We start from the raw sequence: 25,852 nt of genomic DNA, 5'->3' as shown, positions 1-25,852 counted from the left end.
AAAAGTCTTTTTTTTCTTCTAATGGATCTAGGCAACGATCAGCAAAAGCTATTAAAATAATTACATGAAAGGCTGATGGGAAAACTATAATGAATTAATGAAGCTGACAACATTTAAATACAGTGATCAATCCTAGGAGCACTAAAAATGGGACAACCAGATATGCATGTGGGTTGTAATAGGAAGTAGTGTTTTTGGCATTGCTTGTCAAGAAAATTGAACCTGAATCTAATCAAGCTCTAGAACAGCACTGTTTAATTCAGTAACCACTACCTACACGTGACAATTTAGCACTTGAAATGTGATTGACCCAAACTGAGATGTGCTGTAAACATAAAACACATGCTGACTTCAAAGCCTTGGTATAGGGGGGAAAAATGTAAAATGTATCATTACAATTTTTAAAATTTAATTACATGTTGAAATACCATTTTGGATATTTTAAGTTACAAAAATATATTATGAAAATTAATTTCCCCTATTACTTACTTTTTAACTATAGCTACTACAATTTTTTTTTTTTTTTTTTTTTTTTGAGCGAGCGCACGGAAACAGGGGACAGGGGCAGAGAGAGAATCTTAAGCAGGCTCCAGGCTCAGTGCAGAGCTCAGCTTGGGGCTCAATCCCATGACCTTGGGTTTATAACCTGAGCTAAAATTAAATCGAGCCACCCAAATGCCACAGAAATTTAAAATTATATGTATGGTTCACATTATATATATATTTTTAACATTTATTTATTTTTGAGAGACAGAGCATGAGCGGGGGAGGGGCAGAGAGAGGGAGACACAGAATCCAAACAGGTTCCAGGCTCTGAGCTGTCAGCATACAGCGCCAACTGCAAGATCAAGACCTGAGCCGAAATTGGATGCTTAACCAACTGAGCCACCCAGGAGCCCCTCACATTACATTTCTATTGGACAATGTATCTCTTAATCCAACCACAAGTTTACAGGAAATACAGATGATGGAAGACATGTTAAATAACACCATGCAGACACAATCAACCAAAAGCATATATAAATATAGGAAATTCTAAAGAATAACTAAAAGTTTATGAGTCCTATTTAGAATGATGTCCTATTTAGAATCTGGAAAGACAGGGGGAAAGGATGAAATAAAAATGGCAAAATGTTGATTGTGGCCACTGCTGAAGTTGGAAGATGGCTATACAAGAGTACATTATATTATTCTATTTTTATGTACGTTGAGAAAGTATCTCTAATAAAAAGTTAACCTAAAATCCACAGTTAATTCCTGTTCATTTTTCAAGCCCAAGCTTAATTGTTACTTCTTCGGGGAAACTTTCCCTGACTTAGCACTCTCACTATAACCAATATGTTCCTTCACATCACACTTAGTAAAATGTAATTAGTATTTGTGTTATAGTCTAATGGCTATAGCCCTCACGACACTAAATATTATCCTGTTGACAACAAAAGCCTTAGGCATCAGACACTAACTAAATATCTTTCTAAATTGTATTAGTAAGGCCACCCTCCCACTAGGAGGGAGAGGGAGAGACAGGGAGGGAGAGAGGGAGGGAGAGGGAGAGGGGGAGGGAGAGGGAGAGGGAGAGGGGGAGGGAGAGGGAGAGGGAGAGGGAGAGGGAGAGGGAGAGAGGGAGAGGGAGGGAGGGAGAGAGGGAGGGAGGGAGAGAGAGAGAGAGAGAGAGAGAGAGAGAGAGAGAGGGAGGAAGGGAGGGAGAACATGAATGAATTAGTGGCCCACTACTGCCTATTACAAATTCCATATTCTTACTGGCATTTAAGACCACCCATAATCTGAGCTCTAATCTTATTTTTAGCCTTATCCTTCACAATACCTCTAAAGCTCTTCACTTTGGTCAAACTGTACCAAATATGCTGTTATGGGCTAAACCCTATACTTCTTATATTGTACCCCCTCCAAATTCTTATGTTGAGGTCCTAATCCTCAGTATTTTTAAATGTTACTGTGTTTGCAAATAGGGTCTTTAAAGAAGCAATTAAGTCAAAATGAAGAAATTAGACATGGGCTCTAACCCAATGACTAATGTACTTATAAGAAGAGGAAATATAGACACAGATTCACCCAAAAGGAAGACCATGTGAAGACACAGGGAGAAGACGGCCATCTTTACAAGCCAAAGAGAGAGGCCTCAAAGAAAACCAATCCTGCCAACACACTGATCTTGGACTTTTAGCCCTTAGAATTGTGATAAAATAAATTTCTGTTTGTTTAAACCACCCAATCTATGGTACTTGGTTATGGCAGCCATGGCAAACTAATATACATGCCTTTTACATTTGTTCTTGAGGTTTCTTCCATTCTGTTATTACCATCAATGATACTAGCTGTTATCTTGAGTACTATAATTTTACTAGTTGCTTCACATACGTTTAATCTTCATAACCACGCATGAGGTAGGTATCATCCCCATTTTATTAATGAAAAAACAGAACCTCAGAAAGGCTTAATAAAGGAGCGTCTGGGTGGCTCAGTCAGTTAAGTGTCCGACTCTTGATTTCAGCTCAGGCCATGGTTTTGCAATTCATGGGATCGAGCCCCACATCAGGCTCAAGCCCCACATCAGGCTCAAGCCCCACATCAGGCTCTGTGCTGACAACGTGGAGCCTGCTTGGGATTCTCTCTCCTCTCTCTGCTTCTCCCTGCTCTCATGTGCTCTCTCACTCTCTCAAAATAAAATAAACATTTAAAAAAAAAAGGAAGGCTTAATTAATAGCAAAGTAGAAATTTTATTCCAATTTGACTTTTAATGAATATTGTTTTTTAGAAACCCTTTCCTGCTCATCTCCATTTATCTAAATTCTACTCATTCTTCTAAATCATGCTCCTCCTCCATGAAGTCTTACAAAATATTCATCTGGAAGAATGTTCCCTTTTTATATATTTGGGAAATTCTCACTGAATTATTGTGTAAAATCTGTTCTCTTGAGTACATGTTCTATTTTTAAAAGTATTTTAGATTATTTTCCATTTACTATCCCATAGAGCTAGATTTTAATATTCTTTATATCCCTACATTATAACTAGTCTGACTTGGTAAGTGGTGACTAAATATTTGAGAGGTTATCCTGAAGCAGAGATGATAAAAGACAAAAGATGACTGGAAAAGTAGAGATTTTTTTTTTTTAAAGTAGCTGCTGAGTAGGGGCACCTGGGTGGCTCAGTCAGTTGAGCATCTGACTTTGGCTCAGGTCGTGATCCCACAGTTCATGGGTTCGAGCCCCATATCAGGCTCACTGCTGTCAGCACAGAACCTGTTTCAGATCCTCTGTCTCCCTATCTCTCTACCCCTCCCCATTCATGCTCGCTCACTCTCTCTCTCTCAAAAATAAACATTAAAAAAATAATAATAGTAATAATAAAAATAAAATAAAGTCACTGCTGGGTAAAGTTCAAAAATATAAAATAACTTTCATATGAGTATTAACATATCTGTAAGGCTGCTACTACATTTAAGAGCAGTTGAATAACAAAAATCTTTACAATTCCCTAAAATAACAAATACTAAAACAAGAGGAGTATAGTATTTTCCCCTGAAGCAAGACTCTATTTTTCAAAAACTTTAAAAACTGGTGGCCTCATTATAAAAACTAATCGTTATGGCGCGCCTGGGTGGCTCAGTCGGTTATGCGTCCGACTTCGGCTCAGGTCATGATATCACAGTCCGTGAGTTCGAGCCCCACGTCAGGCTCTGTGCTGACCGCTCAGAGCCTGGTCCTGTTTCAAATTCTGTGTCTCCCTCTCTCTCTGCCCCTCCCCTGCTCATGCTCTGTCTCTCTCTGTCTCAGAAATAAATAAATGTTAAAAAAAAAAAAAAAATTTAAAAACTAATCATTAGATAATACTGTAAACCCAAGAATATATAAATTGAAGAATTATGCAAGAGTGAGGAACCACCTAAACTAAATCATCAGGTTTGTTCGACTAAGATAACTGACTATATAGTAAACATAAGCAACATCTTTGACTTTTCATAATTAAAGATCTCCAGTTTCAGATTTCTCAGGGAAAAATGGGGGAAAAATTTAAAAGAAATTCTTCATAGAGCTAGATGACAAATACAAAGAAATTTATTGTATCTTAGTATACATTTCTAAGAACTTGCATCGTGAATATTTTGGCGAGCAATACCAAATAAAAAATATTTTTCATTTCAATAAAAAGTAATTATATTTTCAATGCCACTCACCCTGTCTGTCAAACAATGAATCAACAGCTGTGGCTTTATTTGAAGGAGCCTCTGTGATCGGTCTGAGATACGTTCTATATCCTTTTAAAATGGATGCCATAAAACGCAAAAATGCCTCTTGAATTTCCATTTCAAGTTGTGTCATCTTTTTTTGCCAAGAGAAATCTGCTTCAATCGGAGTCATCTCAATTGCCGAACTTTCCTGAGTTTTTCGGTGAACTGACAAATGAAGAGAAAATAGCATTTTATATCTAATACAAGTACTGATTAAATAATTAAGAAAACCGTCAAAATAAAACTCATGACTTCCTGAAATTCCTCTCTCCATTCGTGTAAAGGATAGTTGGCAGGTGCTAACAGGGAGACTCAAGCAGACAGGACATAACTTGCTCAAAAATCATGAACCACAATATTAATATCTTAGTACTGAAATTTTATTTTGTAATGAGATTCCTTTTAAGCAGAGCAGAATTTTACTTAAATTTATGAATATTCTCATATATGTTTTTTCATTAAAAATACTCCTTTTTCCTCACATTCACCTGAAGATAGCTGGGGATACAACTTCTTTAAGGTACTAAGCAGATTTTTGCATGGCTTTTTGGGAAGCTGCTTCCAATTCATGTTCTTCTTTTCATCTGATCTATTAAATAAAAACATAATTAATAAAATCTGTTATAATCTCTTTTTATTTAGCAAAATTCTTGTATCAAACTAAAAAAGAAAATGGAAAGGATATTTTTGCTCAAATTACAATTGACACAGACGGTCTAAATAAGTGGTTTTCAAGGAAGCTCTTTAAGTTTTTATTTATATCCTAGTTAGCTTCCACGATGTGGCCTCTTTTCTCCCTCTAGTTGTGCAGTTTGTTCTCTCAGTCCTCAGATCAATTTCCTGTGTGTGGAGAATGATTTGGTATTTATCTAGCTGTGTACAAGGGATGAGGCAACCACAGGGGCCCCCAATACTCTGCCATTTTAGCTTCTCCTCCCTCGCGGTATTTTCTTTACATTTCAACCAACCTTATGCAGATTTGGTGTCACCCTAATGCTCTAACACAGATTTTCAGAAAAGGCTGGGGTTATGAATTCAAGACTGAAGTCTTGCTTCAAAAGTTAAATTTTAGAATTATAATATTTTAAGTGACAAACTTAATTGATACCTCAAACTACCTATTAGAAGCAAATCTCAACAAACATCAGAGAATAATATATAAAACATATGCTGACTACAATTCAACTAGTTAGCATTTAAGGAAAAAAACCTTGGAAGTTTAAAAGAACACTTTCTAATTTTTTTCATGTTTATTTATTTACTTATTTTGAGAGAGAGAAAGAGAGAGGGAACAAGCAGGGGAAGGACAGAGGGAGAGGGAGAAGGAGAGGGAGAGGGGGAGAGGAGGAAGTGGGAGAGGGAGATGGGAGAGAGAGGGAGAGAGAGGGAGAGAGAGGGAGAGAGAGGGAGAGAGAGGGAGAGATGGGGAGGAAGGGAGAGAGAGGAAGGGAGACAGGGAGAGGGAGGGAGAGGGAGAGAAGAAGAGAAGGAGAGAGGGAGAATCCCAAGCAGGCTCCACACTGCTCACTCCCAAGAACCATGAGATCATGACCCTAAAATCAAGATTCAGACACCCAACCGACTGAGCCACTCAAGCACCCCCAAAAGAACACTTTTAAATAATGCAGGATTGAAAATATTTTAATAGAAATAAGAATCATTTAAAACTCCACAAAGATAAAAGGCTATACATCAATGAACAACAATGCAATTTATGAACAACAATGCAAACATTTTAAATTCTTAGAAAATTTAATCTGCTAGGATATAAAAATATAAGATGATGTTTATTTCAGGAATGTAAGGATTCTTCATTATTGATTGATTTATAATGTAATTTACCACACAGAAAACAAAGGAGAAACAATGCATATCTCAATATTTATACAAAAGTGTTATAAAATTCAACACCTACTTAAAAGGTTTTTTTTTTTAATCATTATGTACAAGTGGAAGGTTTAAGTTCATTTATTATTAAGCTATCAAAACCCTAGAATGGGATTAGCAAACCTTTTCTATAAAAGGTCAGATATTAAATATTGTGTTTTGAGGACCACAGGGCCTCTGTCACAACTTCTCAAATGTATCATTACAGCATGAAAGCAGCCCCACAGAATATGTAAATGAGTGAATTTTGTAATTTTAGTTACACAAACAGCCATGGACCAGATGTCAATTCTTGCTTAAAGCAGTAATCATAATAATAACGACGTGCTCAAAGCATTCCTTTTAAAATTAGGAAGGAGACAAGATACCAGCTATGACTACTTCTATTCAATACTACGTTAGGATCCTAGCCAGAGAATTAAGACAAATTTAAAAATATGTAAGGACTGGAGCTCCTAGATGGCTCAGTCTGTTAAGTGTCCAACTCTTGATTTCAGCTCAGGTCATGATCTCATGGTCATGAGATCCAGCCCAGCATTGGGTTCTATCTGCCCTGAACATGGAGCCTGCTTCAGATTCTCTCTCTTCTGCTCCCTCTGCCCCTCCTCCACTCACAATTGCTCGCTCTCTCAAAAAAAAAATACAATAAACAAAAGTATGTAAGGATTGTACATGATGTGATTGTTTACAGCCAGAAAACTGAAGAGAATCTACAGACAAAAGAGAAGAATTCAATTAAGCTGCTGTGAGGCAGACTACTACATGAAAACCAACAGCATTTCTATACCGCAGCAACTAACAGAAAATGTAATTTAAAATACCATTTATAGTGGCAAGAAAAAACACACCGTACTTAGGAATTAATAAGTCTAACAAAAGGTGTGCATAGTCTTTATGGAGAAAACTGCCAAGTCTATTAAAAATATGTAAAAAGATCTATGTAGTATAATTCACAGTTGGCTGAGTGACCAACTTCAGCTCAGGTCATGATCTCACAGTTCATGAGTTCGAGCCCTGTTTCGGGCTTTGTGCTAATAGCTCAGAGCCTGGAGCCTGCTTTGGATTCTGTGTGTGTGTGTGTGTGTGTGTGTGTGTGTGTGTGTGTGTGTGTGTCTCTGCCCCTCCCCAGCTTGTGCTCTGTCTCTCTCTCTCAAAAATAAACATTTAAAAAAAAAATCGATTTCTCCGCAACAAAATAGAGCCTTAAAAAATTCAAATCTTGACCACTAAGGAAACAGCCTAATATTATCCTATATTCTGACTAAAGTCATTTTTTAAAAGCTTACATAAGGATTTTGAATTAAAGCTAGAAAGCATATCATCTCTTGAGACCTGAAAGCAGTGTTTATCCCTTTTTTTTTCAAATCCATCTTTTCTGCCAACACTGTTTTCAAAATATTATAATGTTGAACATGTTCTTTTTCAAACTTTCCAGGATTCTGATTCCTGCCTTCATTGAGAATCATTGTACTAAATTTGAGAATTTATTATCAATATTAAAAAATACCATGTTTCTAGATGTTTTCAAAGAGCTGCAACAACTACATATGGTGGGGGGTGGGGATACAAATGGGAGAGAATATAAAAAGAATCAACTTACACATATAACATGTTTGTATCCAAGTCAATGCAAACAACATCTTGTGGTGGGTCATGAAGATCAAAATACCTGGAGTCGACCCCAACTATAAATGGTAAAGGTGCACTAAGCACTGCCGCCAGTGACAGAGGACAAAGGGGAATGTACGGGCACTGCCACTGAAATGGAAAGATCATCTGGGAAAAAAGCGTTAAAAAATTAATCAAATTTGAAATTTGCAACAAAAGGTATGTAATTAACTAATATTACTGAAAGTGACCATTAAAAGCAGTACAGTCTAGTTTCTTTTATCTTACACTTCATTCCAAAAACCAAATGACTATAAAATATTACTAAGCAACACCATGAACCAATGTGATTAAATCCTCACACATGACAATTATCACAAGCACAATAAAAATGCTAACAGCTCTTTGCATGTTAATTTTTCTGATGCCATACAAAACCCACATCCAACATTTTTTTGGAAAAAGTCAAAACAGAGAGAGAAAACTGCCCCCAAAACTTATAAAACAAACTTATGATCTTTAACTCTTATGCATTTCATCCATCGACTAATTTTCAAAATAACCTTTGACTAAAATCCAACTAAAACTCCAAGGACTGAAAAAAATTAAATTGATTCTCTTGAAAATGGCAATAGTCAGCTGAAAATTTCAACAAAAAAATTTCCTACTCAAATAAACATAAAATGATTCAACTTCCGTGAAGCTTGGCATCTTAAAAAAATACCAGTCAATATAAAACATATCTTAAGAATCTATCAGCTTTTTACAAAGCTATACTTTAATTGTATCGTATGTGCTTTAAAAAAAAAAGTTTCGATAAGTTAAAAAAAAGATTAAAATTTTAATTACCAGCTAATATGAAAATTCTAATCACTGATGATAAAATTTTTCCTCTACTATAAAAATCCTTGCTATATACCTTATCCACTTATCACTCACCCCAAAGAAATGCCTATAGCATTTATTACATCTGCCGGTTATTCCAGATAGTTATTTAGAATTAGGATTTTATCTTCAACCATTTATTTACTTATCAAATATTCCAGCACTTAGTTTGAGCCAAGCACTGTTCTCGATGGGGCTAGAACAGTGAGTAAAACAAAGAGTGCTGCCCTCGTGAGGTTTATGGTGTAGAAAAAAAGTCAGCAAACTTTTTCTGTACAAGAAAGATAGGAAATATTTTAGGCCTTGTGAGCAATATGGGCTCTCATAAATATTTAACTTTGTCTCCATGCATGAAAGCAGCCATGGGCATTGTGTAAATAAATGGCCTATGTTCCGGTAAAACTTTATTTACAAAGACAGGTTGCAAGCAGGATTTGACCAGTGGGCCATAGTTTGCCACCACTTGGTCTAGCAGAAAGAGCCAGAAAATCAACAGAGGACAAAATAAAAAAGTATATATATCCCATATCAGGAAATGCTAAGTGCTATGGAAAAAGAAAAAGTAAAGCCAACTTAAGGGCATTAGAGTTCATAATAGGAAAGAGGAGAGTAGGTTATATCATTAAATAGGTCAAACAAGTTAGACCTTATTAAGAAAATGACAACTGAGCCTAAACCTGAAGGAGGTATGGGATTCAGCCAATGGGACATCTAGGAGAAGGGTGCTTTCAAGAGAAGGAACGGCTAGAGCAAAGGCCTTAAGTTATGGGCGTGCCTAACATGCTTCAGGAGTAGCTACTTGCTCAAGCAGAGTAAGCAAGGGGGCAGAGTAGCAGGGAATGAGATCAGAGAGCAGCCAGAGAGAGCCACTCCCACAGGACCTTGCAAGGACTTCAGACACATTCAGTAAAAACATGTTCTATTCAATATATGTTACACCTGCAACTATGTAAAAAATTTTTAGGGGTGCCTTGGTGGCTCAGTCGGTTAAGCGTCCGACTTTGGCTCAGGTCATGATCTCGTGGTCCGTGGGTTCGAGCCCCACGTCCAGCTCTGTGCTGACAGCTCAGAGCCTGGAGCCTATGTCAGATTCTGTGTCTCCCTCTTTCTCTGACCCTCCCCTGTTCATGCTCTCTCTCTGTCTCAAAAATAAATAAACGTTAAAAAAATTAAAAAAAAAATTTTTACAACAAAACTACCTAACAGCAAAATGTGACACCCTCGTATTCACCTTTGACCTTTTACAGCTCAATCATAAATAGGGGCATTTTTACAAATGGAGCTCCATTAATTCTTTGATATTCATTCTCCTTTTGAAGAATTTATCCTATCACTCCTTTCCATTTTCTCTTTAATGGTTTTGCATGCATTTCAGGCAGTTCTCCAACATCACTTACACAAATTTCATGCAATCTTGCATTTTGCATAAGAATTCCAATTTCACATTACAATTTTTCCACCTGTTCTTGCACTGTATTGCTGAAATCAATCAAGAGACTGGGCCACAAAGATTCTGACAAAGGAACGTAAATAAACACTAATGTTTTATGAGAAGCAGTGGGAACTTCATAAAACTGGTCAGTTTATTAACAAATATTTTCATGTTATAATGGCTTTTGCTTTCATATGCAACTGTGGAGGTTTGGAAAATTAATATGCAATGAGGATATATGCCCCCTATAAACTATCTCACATGGTTACTATGTTTTTCAGTCCTAGTAGCATTTCTCTGACCAGATTAAGGTCTCAGAGACATACCTCATTTGCTGATTTAACAGGTGTTTATTGGATGCTTATTCCTTGTTATTTAGCTGTGGTAAGCGCTGAGGACACAAGGATAATAAAGAGACTAGGTATTTATTCCATGAGAGTTACATTCTTAAAATGGAAGACAGGACAGTCAACTATTTTAAATTAAATATGCAATGGAAAATAAATTTGGAGAAATGGAACACCCAAAATTCTACACTATGATCTATAAAGCCTATATGATCAGACCTTTAATTGTAATGGGAAGCCATCAAAACACAGAGGACTCGATTTAATTTTATTTATGTTTTACCTAATAGCTAAGCATTAGTACATTATCCTATTTCACAATCACTTAGAATTTCCTATGTTATTGGCTCACAGTGATTAAAAGTTAAAACTGAGAGTAATTAAATGTGCAATTCATTTGCATAATTTTGGGGCAGATGAAATTGATCACAGCCTCTCATTTAATACAATAAGCTTCATTCACAAGTTTACTATTCTATAATCATATAGATTCTCTGAACCACTCAAATATATGAAAAATCAGAAACTAAAATTTTGTCTCAAACAGAAATCACTTTCTTTCTTTATACTTACTATTTCTCTTTGCCGCTCTATTGTATTTATGTTAAACTTTTACTGGTAATTTCAAAGTTGCTTTCATTGAAGGAAATTTCCCTTTAGAGTAAAAATGTCCCACCAGTAATCCTGTACTATAAGGAAAATTCTATACTTACAGCTACAACAGCTTCAGCTACTCCAGTCAACACAGCTGGCCTAAGAGAATGTAGCAGAATCTTACTCTCAAGTAAAACAAAGAGCAGCAGTGTTGCACAATTCTCAGGACCCAGATTCATTAACAAGGTGCTAAAGTTGGCTCCACTAGGAGAAAAGAAAAAAAGATGAACTATTTTGCTAAAATTTGTTAAGATTTGCTTATAAACTATTTCCTAAATATTAACAGACTGAGAGTCTAATGTTAATTTCAAGACCTGATGTAGTTATCACTGAGAAGTAGCAAATTTATTGAGCTAGTCTAACAATGTTTCAGTCTCAACCTTTAGTAATGAGAGGAGAGTTTATCAGGGAAGATTTTCCCAAAGAACTACCATTTGGAGGTGGGGTTGGGGAGAAGCCAACACATGCAAAGGCAATGAGGCAAGAAAAAGCTACCGTGATGTCTGCAAAATTGAAATACACCTATTGTGACTAAAGCATAGTAGGGAAGGGTCAAAAGATTATGTCAAAATAGAAATGACACAAATTTTATTTACATTCTCAAAAGAACACCTGGCTGCAGTGTGGATAAAGAAATGAAGGAAGAACAGAAGGATACCAGTTAAAAGGTTAATAATGAAGTTGTCCAGGTGAGAGATCATGCTATCCTGGACTTTTGATGCAGATAAACAGAACATAAGAGATTCGAGACATTTGGGGAGGATAAAATCAGTTCACTTTGAATATTTAGCTACAAACTGGATAGAGGGAATGGGGAAGAGGGAGGTATTCCCCACACCCAATCTTGCAACTCTCTTAAATATTCCATTTTTAAAATGGTGAATGGCCCACCATCCACCCAGCTATCAAAGATAGAAATATGAAGGCTATACTAATGTAAAAGATAACACTTAACTTTATTAAAATATTTTCAAGCATTCTGCTCCAAGTGAATGAATATATCATTTTAGATACCATTAATAATTACCTTAATGGTAAAGGTGTAGAAACTGGCTGTGATAATATTAATGCATCATGGACTGAAAGCTTAAAAAAAAAAAAAAAAAAGATGAATTAATCAAGCCAATCTTGAAACCTAAATATTTACATCAGGTAAAACAGAAAATAGTTTAATAGGCAGACTGACATAGTTTTGGAAATGTAGTAAGCTATTAAACAATAGCTGTATTTACTCAGAGGTATTATTTTAGGTCTTTTAAATTAAATGGTTAATTCAACTGAATTTGGATTCAGTTAATTATTTATAATAGTTATCTTTAAATTATGGAATAATTGCTTTTTAAAAGCTTGAAGTTTATTTACTCTACAGACTGGTAAGCATTTGGCTTGATTACTATATATTAATACTTTCTGAACTGAAGTATATACTTGCTGAACTGAAGTACATTCAAGATCAACAGTATTTGACTTAACGCCACCATATCACACATAAAGTTGATAACATCTTAGAAAAAAATTTACAATAGCTTGCCCCTACATATCAATGATACTCAAAGTGTCAGTCTGCAAATTGTTATTGGCCCAGGAAAAGATAGTATATAAATGGAGAGCAAGCCATTTAGAAGCTTTTACGGCAATAAGACGCTGCTCCCACATCCAAGTACGTGATCAGAGGACTCATGTCTCTGGACAGGGTACAGACATGTTCATGTCTACACTGGTCTCACATGGTAAGGTGCAAATGGAACAAGCTGTATACTTATATAGGTCTGCCACTGATTGGAAATAAAAAGAAACTGGTCATTTAACACAGAAAATGTGAAGACCACTACAGACTATTTCACTTTTTCCCTCCAACCACAAATCACTTTACATTTAATATTTATTAGTTGCTCTATTTTAATTACATTATTAAAATCAGCTACATAAATGGCATGCACAGGCCAATGGTGATAATGTCATGAATCAAAGATTATAATTATGCCAACTGTGTGCACCCAGATAAAATATAAAATACAGGAGATTCCAGGCCTTTATGAACACATGTTGCTCTGCCTCAAACTCAAGGGGCCACAGAATTGACTCTGCAATGACGAGAATGAACATAATGCAGATCGTCCTCCAATGGACTTGTTCTGATTACCTGTACAAGGATTCTTGGTCTTTGTGCTGAAGGAAAAGGGATGTTTTGCATAAAGTGTGAAATATGCCTGAAAAAAAAGGTGAAATACAGATCATAATTACTTTTCTAAAATGTTTAGATTTTAACAAATTCTAAGTATATTAAATATATTATTAGATATATCATCCTAGATCTGACAAAGCCACTGACCTAAAACTTATGCTAAATAAATATCCTTAGCGCAAATAAATGTACTCATCCCACTAAACTTCTGAAATGTACAATGTATTTCCTTATTAAAAGTCCATATTAATATACCTTAATATTGCAAGGAAAATAAGAGTAACACAAATATACTTTTCATGAAAGAAGCTTATTTTTATTGTTCTGATACCAGTGCCAGTACGGTGAGCAATTGTGATACAATACAATTTAATCCTAATAAGTAATTAATATTAATTAAATAGTAATTTAATCAATATAGTTCTTTTACTATAACTCTGAGCAAACCACTTGCCTCTCTATTTCTCCACCTACAAATAATGCTTAAGTTTCTTCAAAGCTTTGAGCTCTTAGGAGCCACTAACATGCAACTGAGAAAAAAATATTGATCACATACCCTAATTTTATTTCCTCAAACTATTCATAGAACCTCAATTTTTCAAAAGGATGCTAACTTGTCCCTAACATTAAGTTTTATTTCAAACAATTTTAAGTTAATCTGAAAGCTGAAAGTTAAACCTAGAACTATGAACTATTAGTTTGGCATTCCAAGAGTACAGCATGAAAGCTGAACCCATATTTCTACACCAAATTGTGGTAAGTTTAAGCACAGTACTTTACTACTTTCTTAAGATACTTTTTGAGCAGCATTATTTTAAAACCTACAGAGAACTGCCCTATCCTTCTACTACCTAGAATCCTTCACTGATATTCTTTCTGCTGTAATGTGAAATTTCTGAAATTGTATGAAAAATCCATGTTTATCCACACTATAATACATTTCCACCAAGCTCTGAACATGCCCAGGTTTGTTAGGAGGATAAATAAAGCACTTACTACAATCCACAAAAGCCAGTGTGCCACTAGAAGTCTGAAAAGATGTTGTTTTTTTTTTAAATAATCTCTACACTCAGTGTGGGTCTTGAACCCGTGACCCTCAGATCAAGAGTAGGATGCTCTACCCACTGAGCCGGTCAGGCGCCCCAAGATGTGGTTTTTAAAAGGCAGTGGCTCCACATATATTCTTCTTGCTTACAACAGATTTCCATGACAAAGGGAATTACAAATCAAGTGGAAAATAAGGACAGTCTCTCAATACTAAAACCCAAACCTCACTTCTGGCATCAATTAACTCACCCTTCTTAATTTCTACATCAGTTTTGAGATGCTTTATAGTTAGAACCTGGAATGCCATTTATGTGGTTTGGGTGGGTGGGTGGGTGGGTGGGGGTGTGTGTGTGTGTGTGTGTGTGTCAATAGTTATTTTTCTCTTCGTTATTAGAGAATATACAGGAAGAACACAGACAATACACTGTATAATGAGTTCTTCCTCAGCTGAATCTTCAAAAGATTATTATTTGATCATTCTAACTACCACTCCTCAGTTTTAAAATCAATGACTCAGGTGTAGAAGGGAACAAGTAAAAAGTAAGGTGACTGTGACTCTTCTTCCCTTTCAATTTTTTTGCTTAAGTCAGGTAAACAATGAAATGTACACATATACAACCAGCTTTTCTACCAGACATCTTTCTTATCATCATACATACTTTTCAATGGGAAGAGGATGTGGTCCAGACACAGAAAGTTTGTAGATAAACATGAGAAATTTTCTAAAAGCTTCAAAAAAAGGCCAGTGTGAGAGTAAACAAATGCATTTGTTTGAATTGATGGATTTGGAGACTACTTTTCTCTCCACGGGGGTCAAGAGGCCCAGCTGCATAAGCTGTTTCTCTGTCAGAAGTTCCCGAGAATAAGGTTCATAAAACTGGATGGCAGCTCCATATACCTACAGAGTAAAACAGAATTCCATTACAAGATTTGAGTTTGCTTTTAAAAATTTCTCTTTATCTCTCAATACAAAAGAAACACTAGTTTAGAGGGCATATGACAAATGATAAGAAAAATCTCAAATACTGCTGATGGGAATATAAAATGGCATAGCTGCTGTGGAAAACAGTTTGGTGACTTCTCCAAAATTTAAAAAAGAATTACCATATAATCCAGCAATTCATTTAGTAAGAATATACCCAAAAGAATTGAAAGCCGGGACTCAGATACTTGCACACCAATGTTCATAGCAGCATCATTCACAATAGCCAAATGGTGAAAACAACCCACTGTCCACCAACAGATGAATGGATAAAACATGGTATATACACGTGATGGAATGTTATTCATCCTTAAAAAGGAATGAAATTCTGATACTGCAACATGGATGAACCTCAGAAATATTATACTAAGTGAAATAAGCCAGACACAAAAGGACAAATATTATATGATTCCATTTATATGAGATACCTAAACCAGGCAAATTCATAGAAATTAGAGTAGAGATTACCAGGAATCAGGAGTAAAGGTGGAGGAAGCTGCTGTTTAAGGTAATGAAAAAGTTCTGGAAACAGTGATACTTTTCTTTTATAAATCTTATAACTATTTAGTCACTATATGTATAAATAGCCATGTATATGTGTATGTATATGTGTATACATATATGTATATATATATGCACGCACACACACACACATATATATATATACACATACAGACACACACACACATATATACACACGCACATCACTACACATACAGTGTGTGTGTACTGCATTAACCCTTATCTTTACAAATACAACACTCCCAGATACAATTATTTCAATGATCTCAGAGATTTTTTTTTAAGTTTATTTATTTATTTAGAGAGAAAACAAATGGGGTAGGGGCAGAGAGAGAGGGAAAGAGAATTCCAAGAATTCTGACACAGAGCAGAGCCTGATGCAGGGCTGGAATCCATGAACTGTGAAATCGTGACCTCAGCCCAAATCAAGAGTCAGATGCTTAACCAACTGAGCCACCCAGGAGCCCCAATGATCTCAGATTTTTTTTTTTTCTTTTTTTTACAAACAATATGACAAAAGCTTCTCAATGAGGCCTTGTTGTTTTCTACCAATCACAGTAAATTTATTTTTTTTTAACATTTATTTATTATTATTTTTTAACGTTTCTTTAGACAGAGAGAGACAGAGCACAATCAGGGCAGGGTCAGAGGGAGAAGGAGACACAAAATCTAAAGCAGGCTTCAGGATCTGAGCTGTCAGCACAAAGCCCGACACGGGGCTCAAACTCACAAACCGTGAGATCATGACCTGAGCTGAAGTTGGACACTTAATCCACAACGCCACCCAGGTGCCCTCAATCAAAGTAAATTTAGTGACTCTTACGCATTTGAAGATCTTAAAATCTTCATTTGTATTTATTGCTTTCAATGAGATAAACTGTAAATAATTATTAGCTAAAGACTTACCTTAGTTGTAAGCAACCCAGTTAATATAGTATTGGCATTCATTCAGTGCATATTTTACTTACATTCCAGACACTATGCTGGATACTTAAACTTCATTATTAATGCAGTGGTTTTAAACTTACAGCCTACAGATGTGTCCTGTTTGAGCCACAAGAGTCAGCTTTGGTTAGTTATACTTTTCAATAAACTATTTTATCAAATTTCCTGAGAGTTTTTAATGCTTACATTTCTACTATATTCATAGTTTTACTTTTTATTTCCTAATATTGTTTCTTGCCATCTTTTTGTTTTAAATTATCATTTATGTCATTATTACTGCTTTATACATGTTTTGAATTATTGGTTATTAAAAATAAAGCATATGCATGTGTTTTGGAAATTATATACACTCACTTCCCTTGGGATATGCTCAGGAGTGTAACTGCTGAGCCACAGAGTTTTCTCTTCCGTGCTGATAATGCAGAAGTTCTTTATATACTCTGGGTATGAGACTGTTGTTGAATATATATACACACTGCATTATTTTCTCCCAGTCTGTGGCTGCGCTTTCACCTTCTTAATGCTGTCTTTTTATGAAGAATTTTTTCTATTCCAGTGAGGTCCATTTATTCATCTTTTATGACTAGTACTTTTTTTTAATATAACATACAATGTTATATTAGTTTCAGGTGTACAATAAAGTGATTCAGCAATTCCATACATTACTCAGTTGCTCATCAAGATAAGTGAACTCTTAATTTCCTTTACCTATTTCACCTGTACTCCGACCCACCTCCACTCCGATAACCATCTGCTTGTTCTCTACAGATAAGAGTCTAGTTTTTTGGCTTGTCTCTTTTTTTCCCCCTTTGTTCACTTGTTTTGTTTTTTAAATTCCACATTATGAGTGAAATTATATGGTATTTGTTCTTTCTCTGACATATTTCGCTTAGCATTATACTCTAGATCCATCGTGATCTAGATGCATCATGTTGTTGCAAATGGCAGGATTTCATTCTTTTTCTGGCTGGACAACATTGCACTGTGTGTGTGTGTGTGTATGTGTGTGTACACACATACACACACACACACATACCACTTCTTTATCCACTCATCTATCAAAGGACACTTGGGACTGCTTCAATAATTTAGCTACTTAAATACTGCTGCAGTGAACACAGGGGTGCATACATCCCTTTGAATTAGTGTTTTCGTACTCCTTAGGTAAAAACTCAGTAATGGGATTACTGGATTATAAGGTAATTCTATTTTTAATTTTCCAAGGAACCTCCATACTGTTTTCTACAGTGGCTGTACAGTGTACATTCCCACCAACAGTGCAAGAGAGGTCCTTTATCTCCACATCCTCACCAACACTTGTTGTTTCTTGTGTTTGATTTTAGCCATTCTGACAGGTGTGAGATGAAATCCTGTGGTTCTGATTTGCATCTCTCTGATGAGTGATACTGAGCATCTTTTCATGTGCCTATTGGCCATCTGTATGTCTTCTTCAGAGATATGTCTGTTCATGTCTTCTGCCTATTTTCAAATTGGATTATTTGTGGGGTTTTTTTTTTTGTTTGTTTTTGTTTTTGTTTTTTTTTGCTGTTGTGTAAGTTCTTTATACATTTTGGATACTAACCCTTAACAGATGTCATTTGCAAATATCTTCTCTCATTCAGTATGTTGTCTATCAGTTTTGTTGGTTGTTTCCTTTGAAACAATAAAAAACAAAAAGTTTTTATTCTGATGTAGTCCCAGTAGCTTATTTTTACTTTTGTTTCTCTTGTCTCAGGAGACCTATCTAGAAAGATGTTGCTATGGCCAATGTAAGAGAAATCATGCCTATGATCTCTTCTAGGATCTTTATGGTTTCAGGTCTCACATTTAGGTCCTTAATCCATTTTGAGTTTATTTTCATGCATGGTTAAGAAAGTGATCTAGTTTCATTCTTTTGCATATACCTACAGTTTTCCCTACACTATTTGCTAAAGGGACTGTCTTTTTCCCATTGCATAGTTTTGCCTCCTTTGTCAAGGAATTGACCATACAGTCGTGGGTGTATTTCTGAGCTTTCTATGCTGTTCCATTGATCTGTGTGTCTGTTTTTGCATCAGTACCATACTCTTTTGATTACTACAGCTTTGTAGTATAACATGAAATCTGGAACTGTGATTATCTCCAACTTTATTTTTCTATTTCAAGATTGCTTTGGCTATTCAGGGTCTTTTATGGTTCCATACAAATGTGAGGCCTGTTTGTTCTAGTTCTGTGAAAAATTCTGTTGGTATATTGATAGGAATTGCATTAAACCTGTAGATTATTTGGGGTAGTATGGACATTTTAACAAGATTTGTTCTGGGGCGCCTGGGTGGCTCCAGTCCGTTAAAGCGTCCGACTCTTGATATCAGCTCAAGTCATGATCTCAGTTTGGGGGATCAAACCCTGTGTCAGCACAGAGCCTGCCTGGGATTCTCTCTCTCTCTCTCTCTCTGCACATGTATGTGTACATACTCTCTCTCTCAAAATAAATACATAAATATTAAGAAAAAACAGTATTTGTTCTTCCAATCCAAGAGCATGGAATGTCTTTCCATTTCTTTGTGTCACCTTCAATTTCTTTCATCAATGTTTATAGTTTTCAGAGTACAGGTCTTTCACCCCTTGGTTATGCTTATTCCTAAGTATTTTATTATTTTTGGTGCATTTGTAAATGGGATTTTCTTAATTTTTCCTTTTGCTGCTTCATTATTAGTGTATAGAAATACAACAGATTTCTGCACATTTTGTATCTTTCAACTTTACTGAATTCCATTATCAGTTCTAGTAGTGTTTTGGTGAAATCTCCATTTTATATATATAGTGTCATGCCATCTGAAAATAGTAAAAGTTTTACTTCTTCCTTGCTGATGTGGATGCCTTTTATTTCTTTTTGTTGTGTGAATGCTGCAGCTAGGATCTGCAAATACTATGCTGAATAAGCTGTGAGAGTGGACATCCTTGTCCACTGACCTTGGCAGAAAAGCTCTATTTTTCCCTGTCGGTTTTTCATACAGGGGCTTCATTATGGTGACGTATGCTCCTTCTAAACCTACTTTGTTGAGGGTTTTTATCACAAATGGATGTTGTACTTTGCGCCTATTGAAATGATCATGTGGTTTTTAACCTTCCTCTTACTAATGTAATATATCACGTTGATTGATTTGCAAATAGTGAACCACCCTTGCATCTCTGGAATAAATCCTACCTGATTGGGGTGAATAATTTTTTTAATGTATTGTGGGATTTGGTTTGCTAATATTTAATTGAGAATTTTTACATGTATGTTCATCGGAGATATTAGCCTATATATTTTTTTGGTAGTATCTTTATCTGGTTTTGGTACCAAAGTAATACTGGCCTTACAGAATGAATTTGGAAGTTTTCCTTCTTCTTCCTCTTCTATTTTTGGGAAAAGTTTGAGAAGAATAGATACTAACTCTCTTTAAATGTTTAGTAGAATGTGCCTGTGAAACCAACTGGTCCTGGACTTTTGTTTGTTAAGAGTTTTCTGATTACTGATTCAATTCAATTGAATTGCTTGTAATCAGTTGGTTCAAATTTTCTGTTTCTTCCCGATTCCATTTCTGGAGGTTATATGTTTGTAGGAGTTTATTCACTTCTTCTAGGTTGACAAGTTTGTTGGCATATAATTTTTTGTAATATTCTCTTATAATTCTTTGGATTTCTGTGGTGTTGGTTGCTATTTCTCCTTTTTCATTTCTGATTTTGCTGGAGTCCTCTTTTTTCTTCTTCTTTTTTTAATGAATCTGGCTAGAAATTTACAATTTTGTTGATCTTTTCAAAGGACCAGCTCCTGGTTTCGTTGATCTGTTCTACTGTTTTTTTAGTTTCTATATCATTTATTTCTGTTCTAATCTTTTTTGTTTTTAATTTTTTTTAATGTTTATTTATTTTTGAGACAGAGAGAGACAGAGTGCGAGTGGGGGAGGGGCAGAGTGAGAGGGAAACACAGAATCTGAAACAGGCTCCAGGCTCTGAGCTGTCAGCACAGAGCCCGATGCGGGGCTCGAACCCACAAACCATGAGATCATGACCTGAGCTGAAGTCGGATGCTTAACCAACTGAGCCACCCAGGCGCCCCAATTTCTGTTCTAATCTTATTATCTAATCTAATCTTCTGCTGGTTTGGGGTTTTTTTGTTTGTTCTTTTTCTAACTCCTTTAGGTGTAAGGTTAGGTTGTTTGAGATTTTTCTTGCTTCTTGAGGAAGATCTGTATTGGTATTAAACTTCCCTCTTAGAACCTCTTTGCTGCATCTCAAAGATTTTGGACTGTTGTGCTTTCATTTTCATTTGTTTCTGTGTACTTTTTTATTTCTTCTTTGATTCTTTGGTTGACCCATTCATTGTTTAGTGGTACCATATTATTTGAGCTGCATGTATTTGTGCTCTTTCCAGTTTTTTTCTGATGGCTAATTTCTAGTTTGATTATGTTGTAGTCAAAAGGGATGCATGGTATGACTTTGATCTTTTTGAATTTGTTGAGACTTGTTTTGTGGCCTAACATGTGATCTTTTCCAGAGAATGTTCCATGCGTACCTGAAAAGAATGTGTATTCTGCTCTTTTAGGATAGAATGTTCTGCATATATCTGTTAAATCCATCTGGTCCAATGTTTCATTCAAAGCCACTGTGTCCTTACTGATTTTGTTTCAATGATCTGTCCATTGTTGTAAGTGGGGTGTTAATGTACCCTACTATCATTGTGTTACTATTGATTAGTGCCTTTATGTTTATTACTTGTTTCATGTATTTGGGTGCTCCCATATTGGATGCATAAATATTTACAGTTGTTATATTTTCTTGTTGGATTGTCCCCTTTATTATTATATAGTGCCCTTCTTTGTCTCTTGTTACAGTCTTTTTGTTTTAAAGTCTATTTTATTTGACATAAGTATTGCTACACCTGCTTTCTTCTGACATCTATTTGCATGATAAATGCTTCTCCACTCCTTCACTTTCCACCTGCAGGTGTCTTTAGGCCTGAAATGACTCTCTTCTTGGCAGCATACAAATTGGTCTTCTTTTTTTATTCATTCTGTTACCCTATGTCTTTTGAGTGGAGCATTTAGTCCACTTACATTCAAAGTAATTATTGTCAGGTATATATTTATTGTCATTTTGTTACTTGCTTTGTGGATGTTTTTGCAGTTCTCTCTATTCCTTTTTACCCTTGCTCTCTTCTCTCACAGTTTTCTTTCTTTGGCAATACAGATGGATTCCTTTCTCTTTATGTTTTGCATATCTATTACTGGTTTACAATTTGTGGTTACGATTAAGTTTAATATAACAGCTTCTGCATATAACAGTCTATATTAAGTGGATGGTCGCTGAAGTTTGATCCTATTCCTTACTCCTCTCCTCATCACATTTTAGGAATATGGTGTCATACCTTACACCCTTTTATTTTATGAGTCCCTTGACTGATTTTTACAGATATACTTATTTTTACTGCTTTTATGCTTCCTACTTTTCTTACTTTTACTTATGGCCTTTCCTTTCTGCTCAGAGTCCCATTTAACATTTCTTGTAGGGTTGGTTTAATGGTCTTTAACTCCTTTAACTTTTGTTTGTCTGGGAAACTCTTTATCTATCCTATTCTGAATGAGAGACTTGCTAGTAAAGTACTCTTGGCTGCAGATTTTTCCCATTCGGCACTTTGAATGTATCGTGCCACTCCTTTCTGACCTGCAAATTTTCTGCTGAAAAATCCATTGAGAGACTATAGGGTTTCCCTTGCACATAACTGTCTTCTCTTGCTGCTTTTAAATTCTTTATCACTACTTCTTGCCCCTTTACTATGTGTCTTAATGTGGACATCCTTGGGTTGATTAAGTCGGGGTTTCTCTGTGCCTCCTAGATCTGGATTTCTGTTTCCTTCCCCAGATTCAGGAAGTTTTCAGCTATTATTTCTTCAAATAAATTTTCTACCCCCTTCTCTCTCTTCTTCTGGTATCACCATAATAGGAATGTTATTATGCTTTTAGAGTCACTGAGGAATTCCATAAGTCTATTTTCATTTTGCATAATTTTTTTCTCTCACCTGCTCAGCTTGATTACTTTCCATTACTCTATCCTCCAGGTCACGATTTCATTCCTCTGCTTCCACTAGACTGCTATTTATTCCACCTCGTATATTTTTAATTTCAATTTTTGTGTTCTTCATCTCTGAACTGTTCTTTTTTAATAGTCTCACTGATGTTAGCCACTCTTTTCTCACAGCTAGGGAGTATCTTTGTGATCGTTACTTTAAATTCTCTATCAGGCCGGGGCACCTGGGTGGCTCAGTAGGTTAAGCATCCGACTTTGGCTCAGGTCATGATCTCACGGTTTGTGAATTCGAGCCCCGCGTCGGGCTCTGTGCTTGCTTCAGATTCTGTGTCTCCCTCTCCCTCTGCCCCTCCCCTGCTCACTCTCTGACTCTCTCTTTCAATAATAAATAAACGTTAAAAAAAATTTAAAAAAAAATCTTTAAATTCTCTATCAGGCCTATTACTTATCTCAGTTTCACTTAGGTCTCTTGCTGTGGTTTTGTCCTGTTCTTTCATTTCATTTGGAACATATTCCTGTTTCCTCATTTTGTCTAATTCTGTGTCTATTTGTGTGAGGAAACTCACTTAAGTCTCCTGCTCTTGAAAGTAGTGGGTGGACCACGCAGTTTTAACAAGTTGCGCACTGGTCCTCTTCCAGAGGGGACATGCCTCCACCACCGTAGACCAGCCCTGGTGATCTGCAAAGCACATGTTCGGCGGGAGGGTGGTGCACACAGTGCCCGTAAGTTTTGCAACAGCCCTCTTCCACAGGGGACGTGTAGGCACTGCCAAGACCAGGGCCAGCTGGGGCTGATCTGCAAAGGCAGGGTGCTCAGTTCTAACAAAGTATGTACATCCTCCATAGGATGTAACCAGCCATTGCCACCAGGACCGAAGCCCCACAAAATGCAGTGTCAGGAGACTTGGAGTTGGCAAGGCCTGTGTTGGTCTTCTAGGGTAAGGGACTTATGGCACCAGGGCTGAGGCAGGCCTGCCTGGGAAGGCAGAGTGCAGTATAAGCAACTTCGATAGTGAATAGTTCCCATAGGTGGCTGTGCAGTTTAAGCTGGGAGGTGGGGAGGGAAATGGCACCAGTCAGCTCCTTTGTTCCTGGAGAAGTCCCTCAGGGAAACCTATCCCTCCAGGATACACTCTGACAGGAGTAATTAACTCTCCCTCCCCTACGCCCCAGGCATTTTTCAAACTGCTGCTTCAATGCAGTATCTCTGCAGGCTGTTTGTTGTGCTGTCCCTCTAAGGGTGGAGACTCAATTTCCAATCACTCTCCCTGCTCTCCTAAAACCCAGCCTGCTGATTTTTAAAGTTCCAGGCTTTAAGTCCCATTGGTTATAAGAAATCTTGAAATTTCTTTCAAGAAATAAGAAACTCATGAAATTCAGCCCCTCTGGTGTTCAAAGCCAAATATTATGGGGCTTCATCTTACCCACACAGGCTCCCAGGTGTGAGGTCTCTCCCCTCTCCATGCTGGTGATGTCCCTCTCTCCCACAGACAGTCCTATAGGTCCCTTTTGTTCCCAACCACTTCTCTGCCCTTCTTACCCTCTTCTATGCGGTCTCTTCTCGACATTTAGTTGTGGAGTTTATTCTGGCAGGCTGTTTTCTGGGTTATTTACACTGATATGAGTGTCACCTAGTTGTATCCATGGGGAAGAGGTGAGCCCAGGATCCTCCTACTCTGCCAACTTTCCTGAAGTCTGGCTAGTACTTTCTATATGCTGTTTAAACGATCTTTGCTTACTCCCTCTATTTTAATATATTATTTGTCTTCTGATCCTCAGTGACAACTGAGTGAGAATCCTGATCCTCAGGATATTCATTAAATACCCACTAGTCTTTCTGATTCTATCCTCTACATTTTTAAACTCTTTTCTATGTTTTTCTGTGCCACATTTGAGGTAACCTATCTTGCACTTCATTAATTTCCCCTTCATGTATGTCTTATCTGCTGTTCAAACCACTTGCTGAATCTTTAATTTTAAGGGCTGTATTTTTCATTTCTAGACACCTAATTCTGTTCTCAGGCTGTCTATTCATTTCACAAAATATACTGTTCTTCTCTGATTCATTTGAATCAGTCCAATTATATATTCAGGGTTTTTTTTTCATATTGTCATTCTATCATTTCGGCATCCTCAGGGTTTAATCCAGCTTTGTACTGTGTCTTGTTGATTCTTCCTATGGACTTTACGTCTTCTAACTTTTATTATAATCTTATCTTGAAGCTTGAGTTTTAGGGGTGTCTCTCTAGAAAGACTTTGTATCTGCTTCTGTACAAGTTCCAGAGGTATCAGCATCCTGTTACCTACCAATTGTCATGCTGACTTCTCACCTTGGGCATTATGGTATAAATTTAACCCAAAATATATCATGTCCAAATAATCCTAACATTCAAATAAACTTACATCAGATTAATCGTTTTATGGAATTAAAAACATGGGACAAAACAGGTTTAATAAAAGAGGAAAAAAATCTACCTTTTCAGCAGAAGAACCTGTCAGAACAAAAGTTGAAAAAACTGGAAGTGGATATTTGGTTTGAGGATCCCAACATTCAATAGTAGCTCCCATTGGAAGGCAGAAGAGAGGTACAGATTCTGAGAGTGGAAATGACTCATAGTCATCTTCTGGATATCTAAAAATTAAACCTTTTGGAGAAAGAGACAATAATAAAGTTTTAAATAGTTACTTTTCCATAAATTATATCTGATACATATTAATAGGATATTTTAATAGCAAATTTCATGGAAATATTTATGTGTGAAATTTCAAAATAAATTTTTCTCTTGCCATATCAGAAATTTAAATAAATTAACAAATTTACCATTTTTTAAAAATTATGGACTTATAGTTCATTATAACATTAAAATGTATTGAATATACAAGCTAAAACTATTCAACAGGATCACCAACCTCAAAGTATTCTCTTCTACATACCACAACATCTTATGGAGAGTGGTAAGGAACATAAAGGAAAATTTACTAACTACTTCAGTAAAAAATTCAGGGAAGGAGTAAGTGTTATGAAATAATGCCAAGGCAACAGAAATTATCAGAG

General features: G+C 36.2%; 1 protein-coding gene across 6 annotated transcripts in view; it reads right to left on the bottom strand.

Annotated features, from left to right (window-relative positions):
• The window catches only part of DENND4C (DENN domain containing 4C), a 124,717-nt gene that overhangs the window by 50,234 nt on the left and 48,631 nt on the right, over positions 1 to 25,852 (bottom strand). For 4 of the 6 annotated variants that reach the window (XR_008424210.1, XM_053907977.1, XM_053907979.1 and 1 more), the window contains 8 exons: positions 25,273 to 25,442; positions 14,957 to 15,195; positions 13,209 to 13,275; positions 12,093 to 12,151; positions 11,125 to 11,269; positions 7,740 to 7,915; positions 4,735 to 4,841; positions 4,199 to 4,417 (listed from right to left, as the gene is read on the bottom strand). Coding sequence is in view for 5 of the 6 variants with exons in the window: in XM_053907977.1 (XP_053763952.1) it covers positions 4,199 to 4,417; positions 4,735 to 4,841; positions 7,740 to 7,915; positions 11,125 to 11,269; positions 12,093 to 12,151; positions 13,209 to 13,275; positions 14,957 to 15,195; positions 25,273 to 25,442 (1,182 nt within the window). In the remaining variant the exon portion in view is untranslated. The remainder of the gene's footprint in view (positions 1 to 4,198; positions 4,418 to 4,734; positions 4,842 to 7,739; positions 7,916 to 11,124; positions 11,270 to 12,092; positions 12,152 to 13,208; positions 13,276 to 14,956; positions 15,196 to 25,272; positions 25,443 to 25,852) is intronic. The other 2 variants (XM_053907978.1, XM_053907980.1) reach the window with 1 other exon arrangement.

This window comes from Panthera pardus, unplaced genomic scaffold, assembly GCF_024362965.1.
Source record: "Panthera pardus isolate Hobbes unplaced genomic scaffold, ASM2436296v1 HiC_scaffold_20, whole genome shotgun sequence".
Taxonomy (NCBI): Eukaryota; Metazoa; Chordata; class Mammalia; order Carnivora; family Felidae; genus Panthera; species Panthera pardus.
The sequence above is the reverse complement of the archived record's forward strand: the minus strand, read 5'-3'. Positions and strand labels throughout refer to the sequence as shown.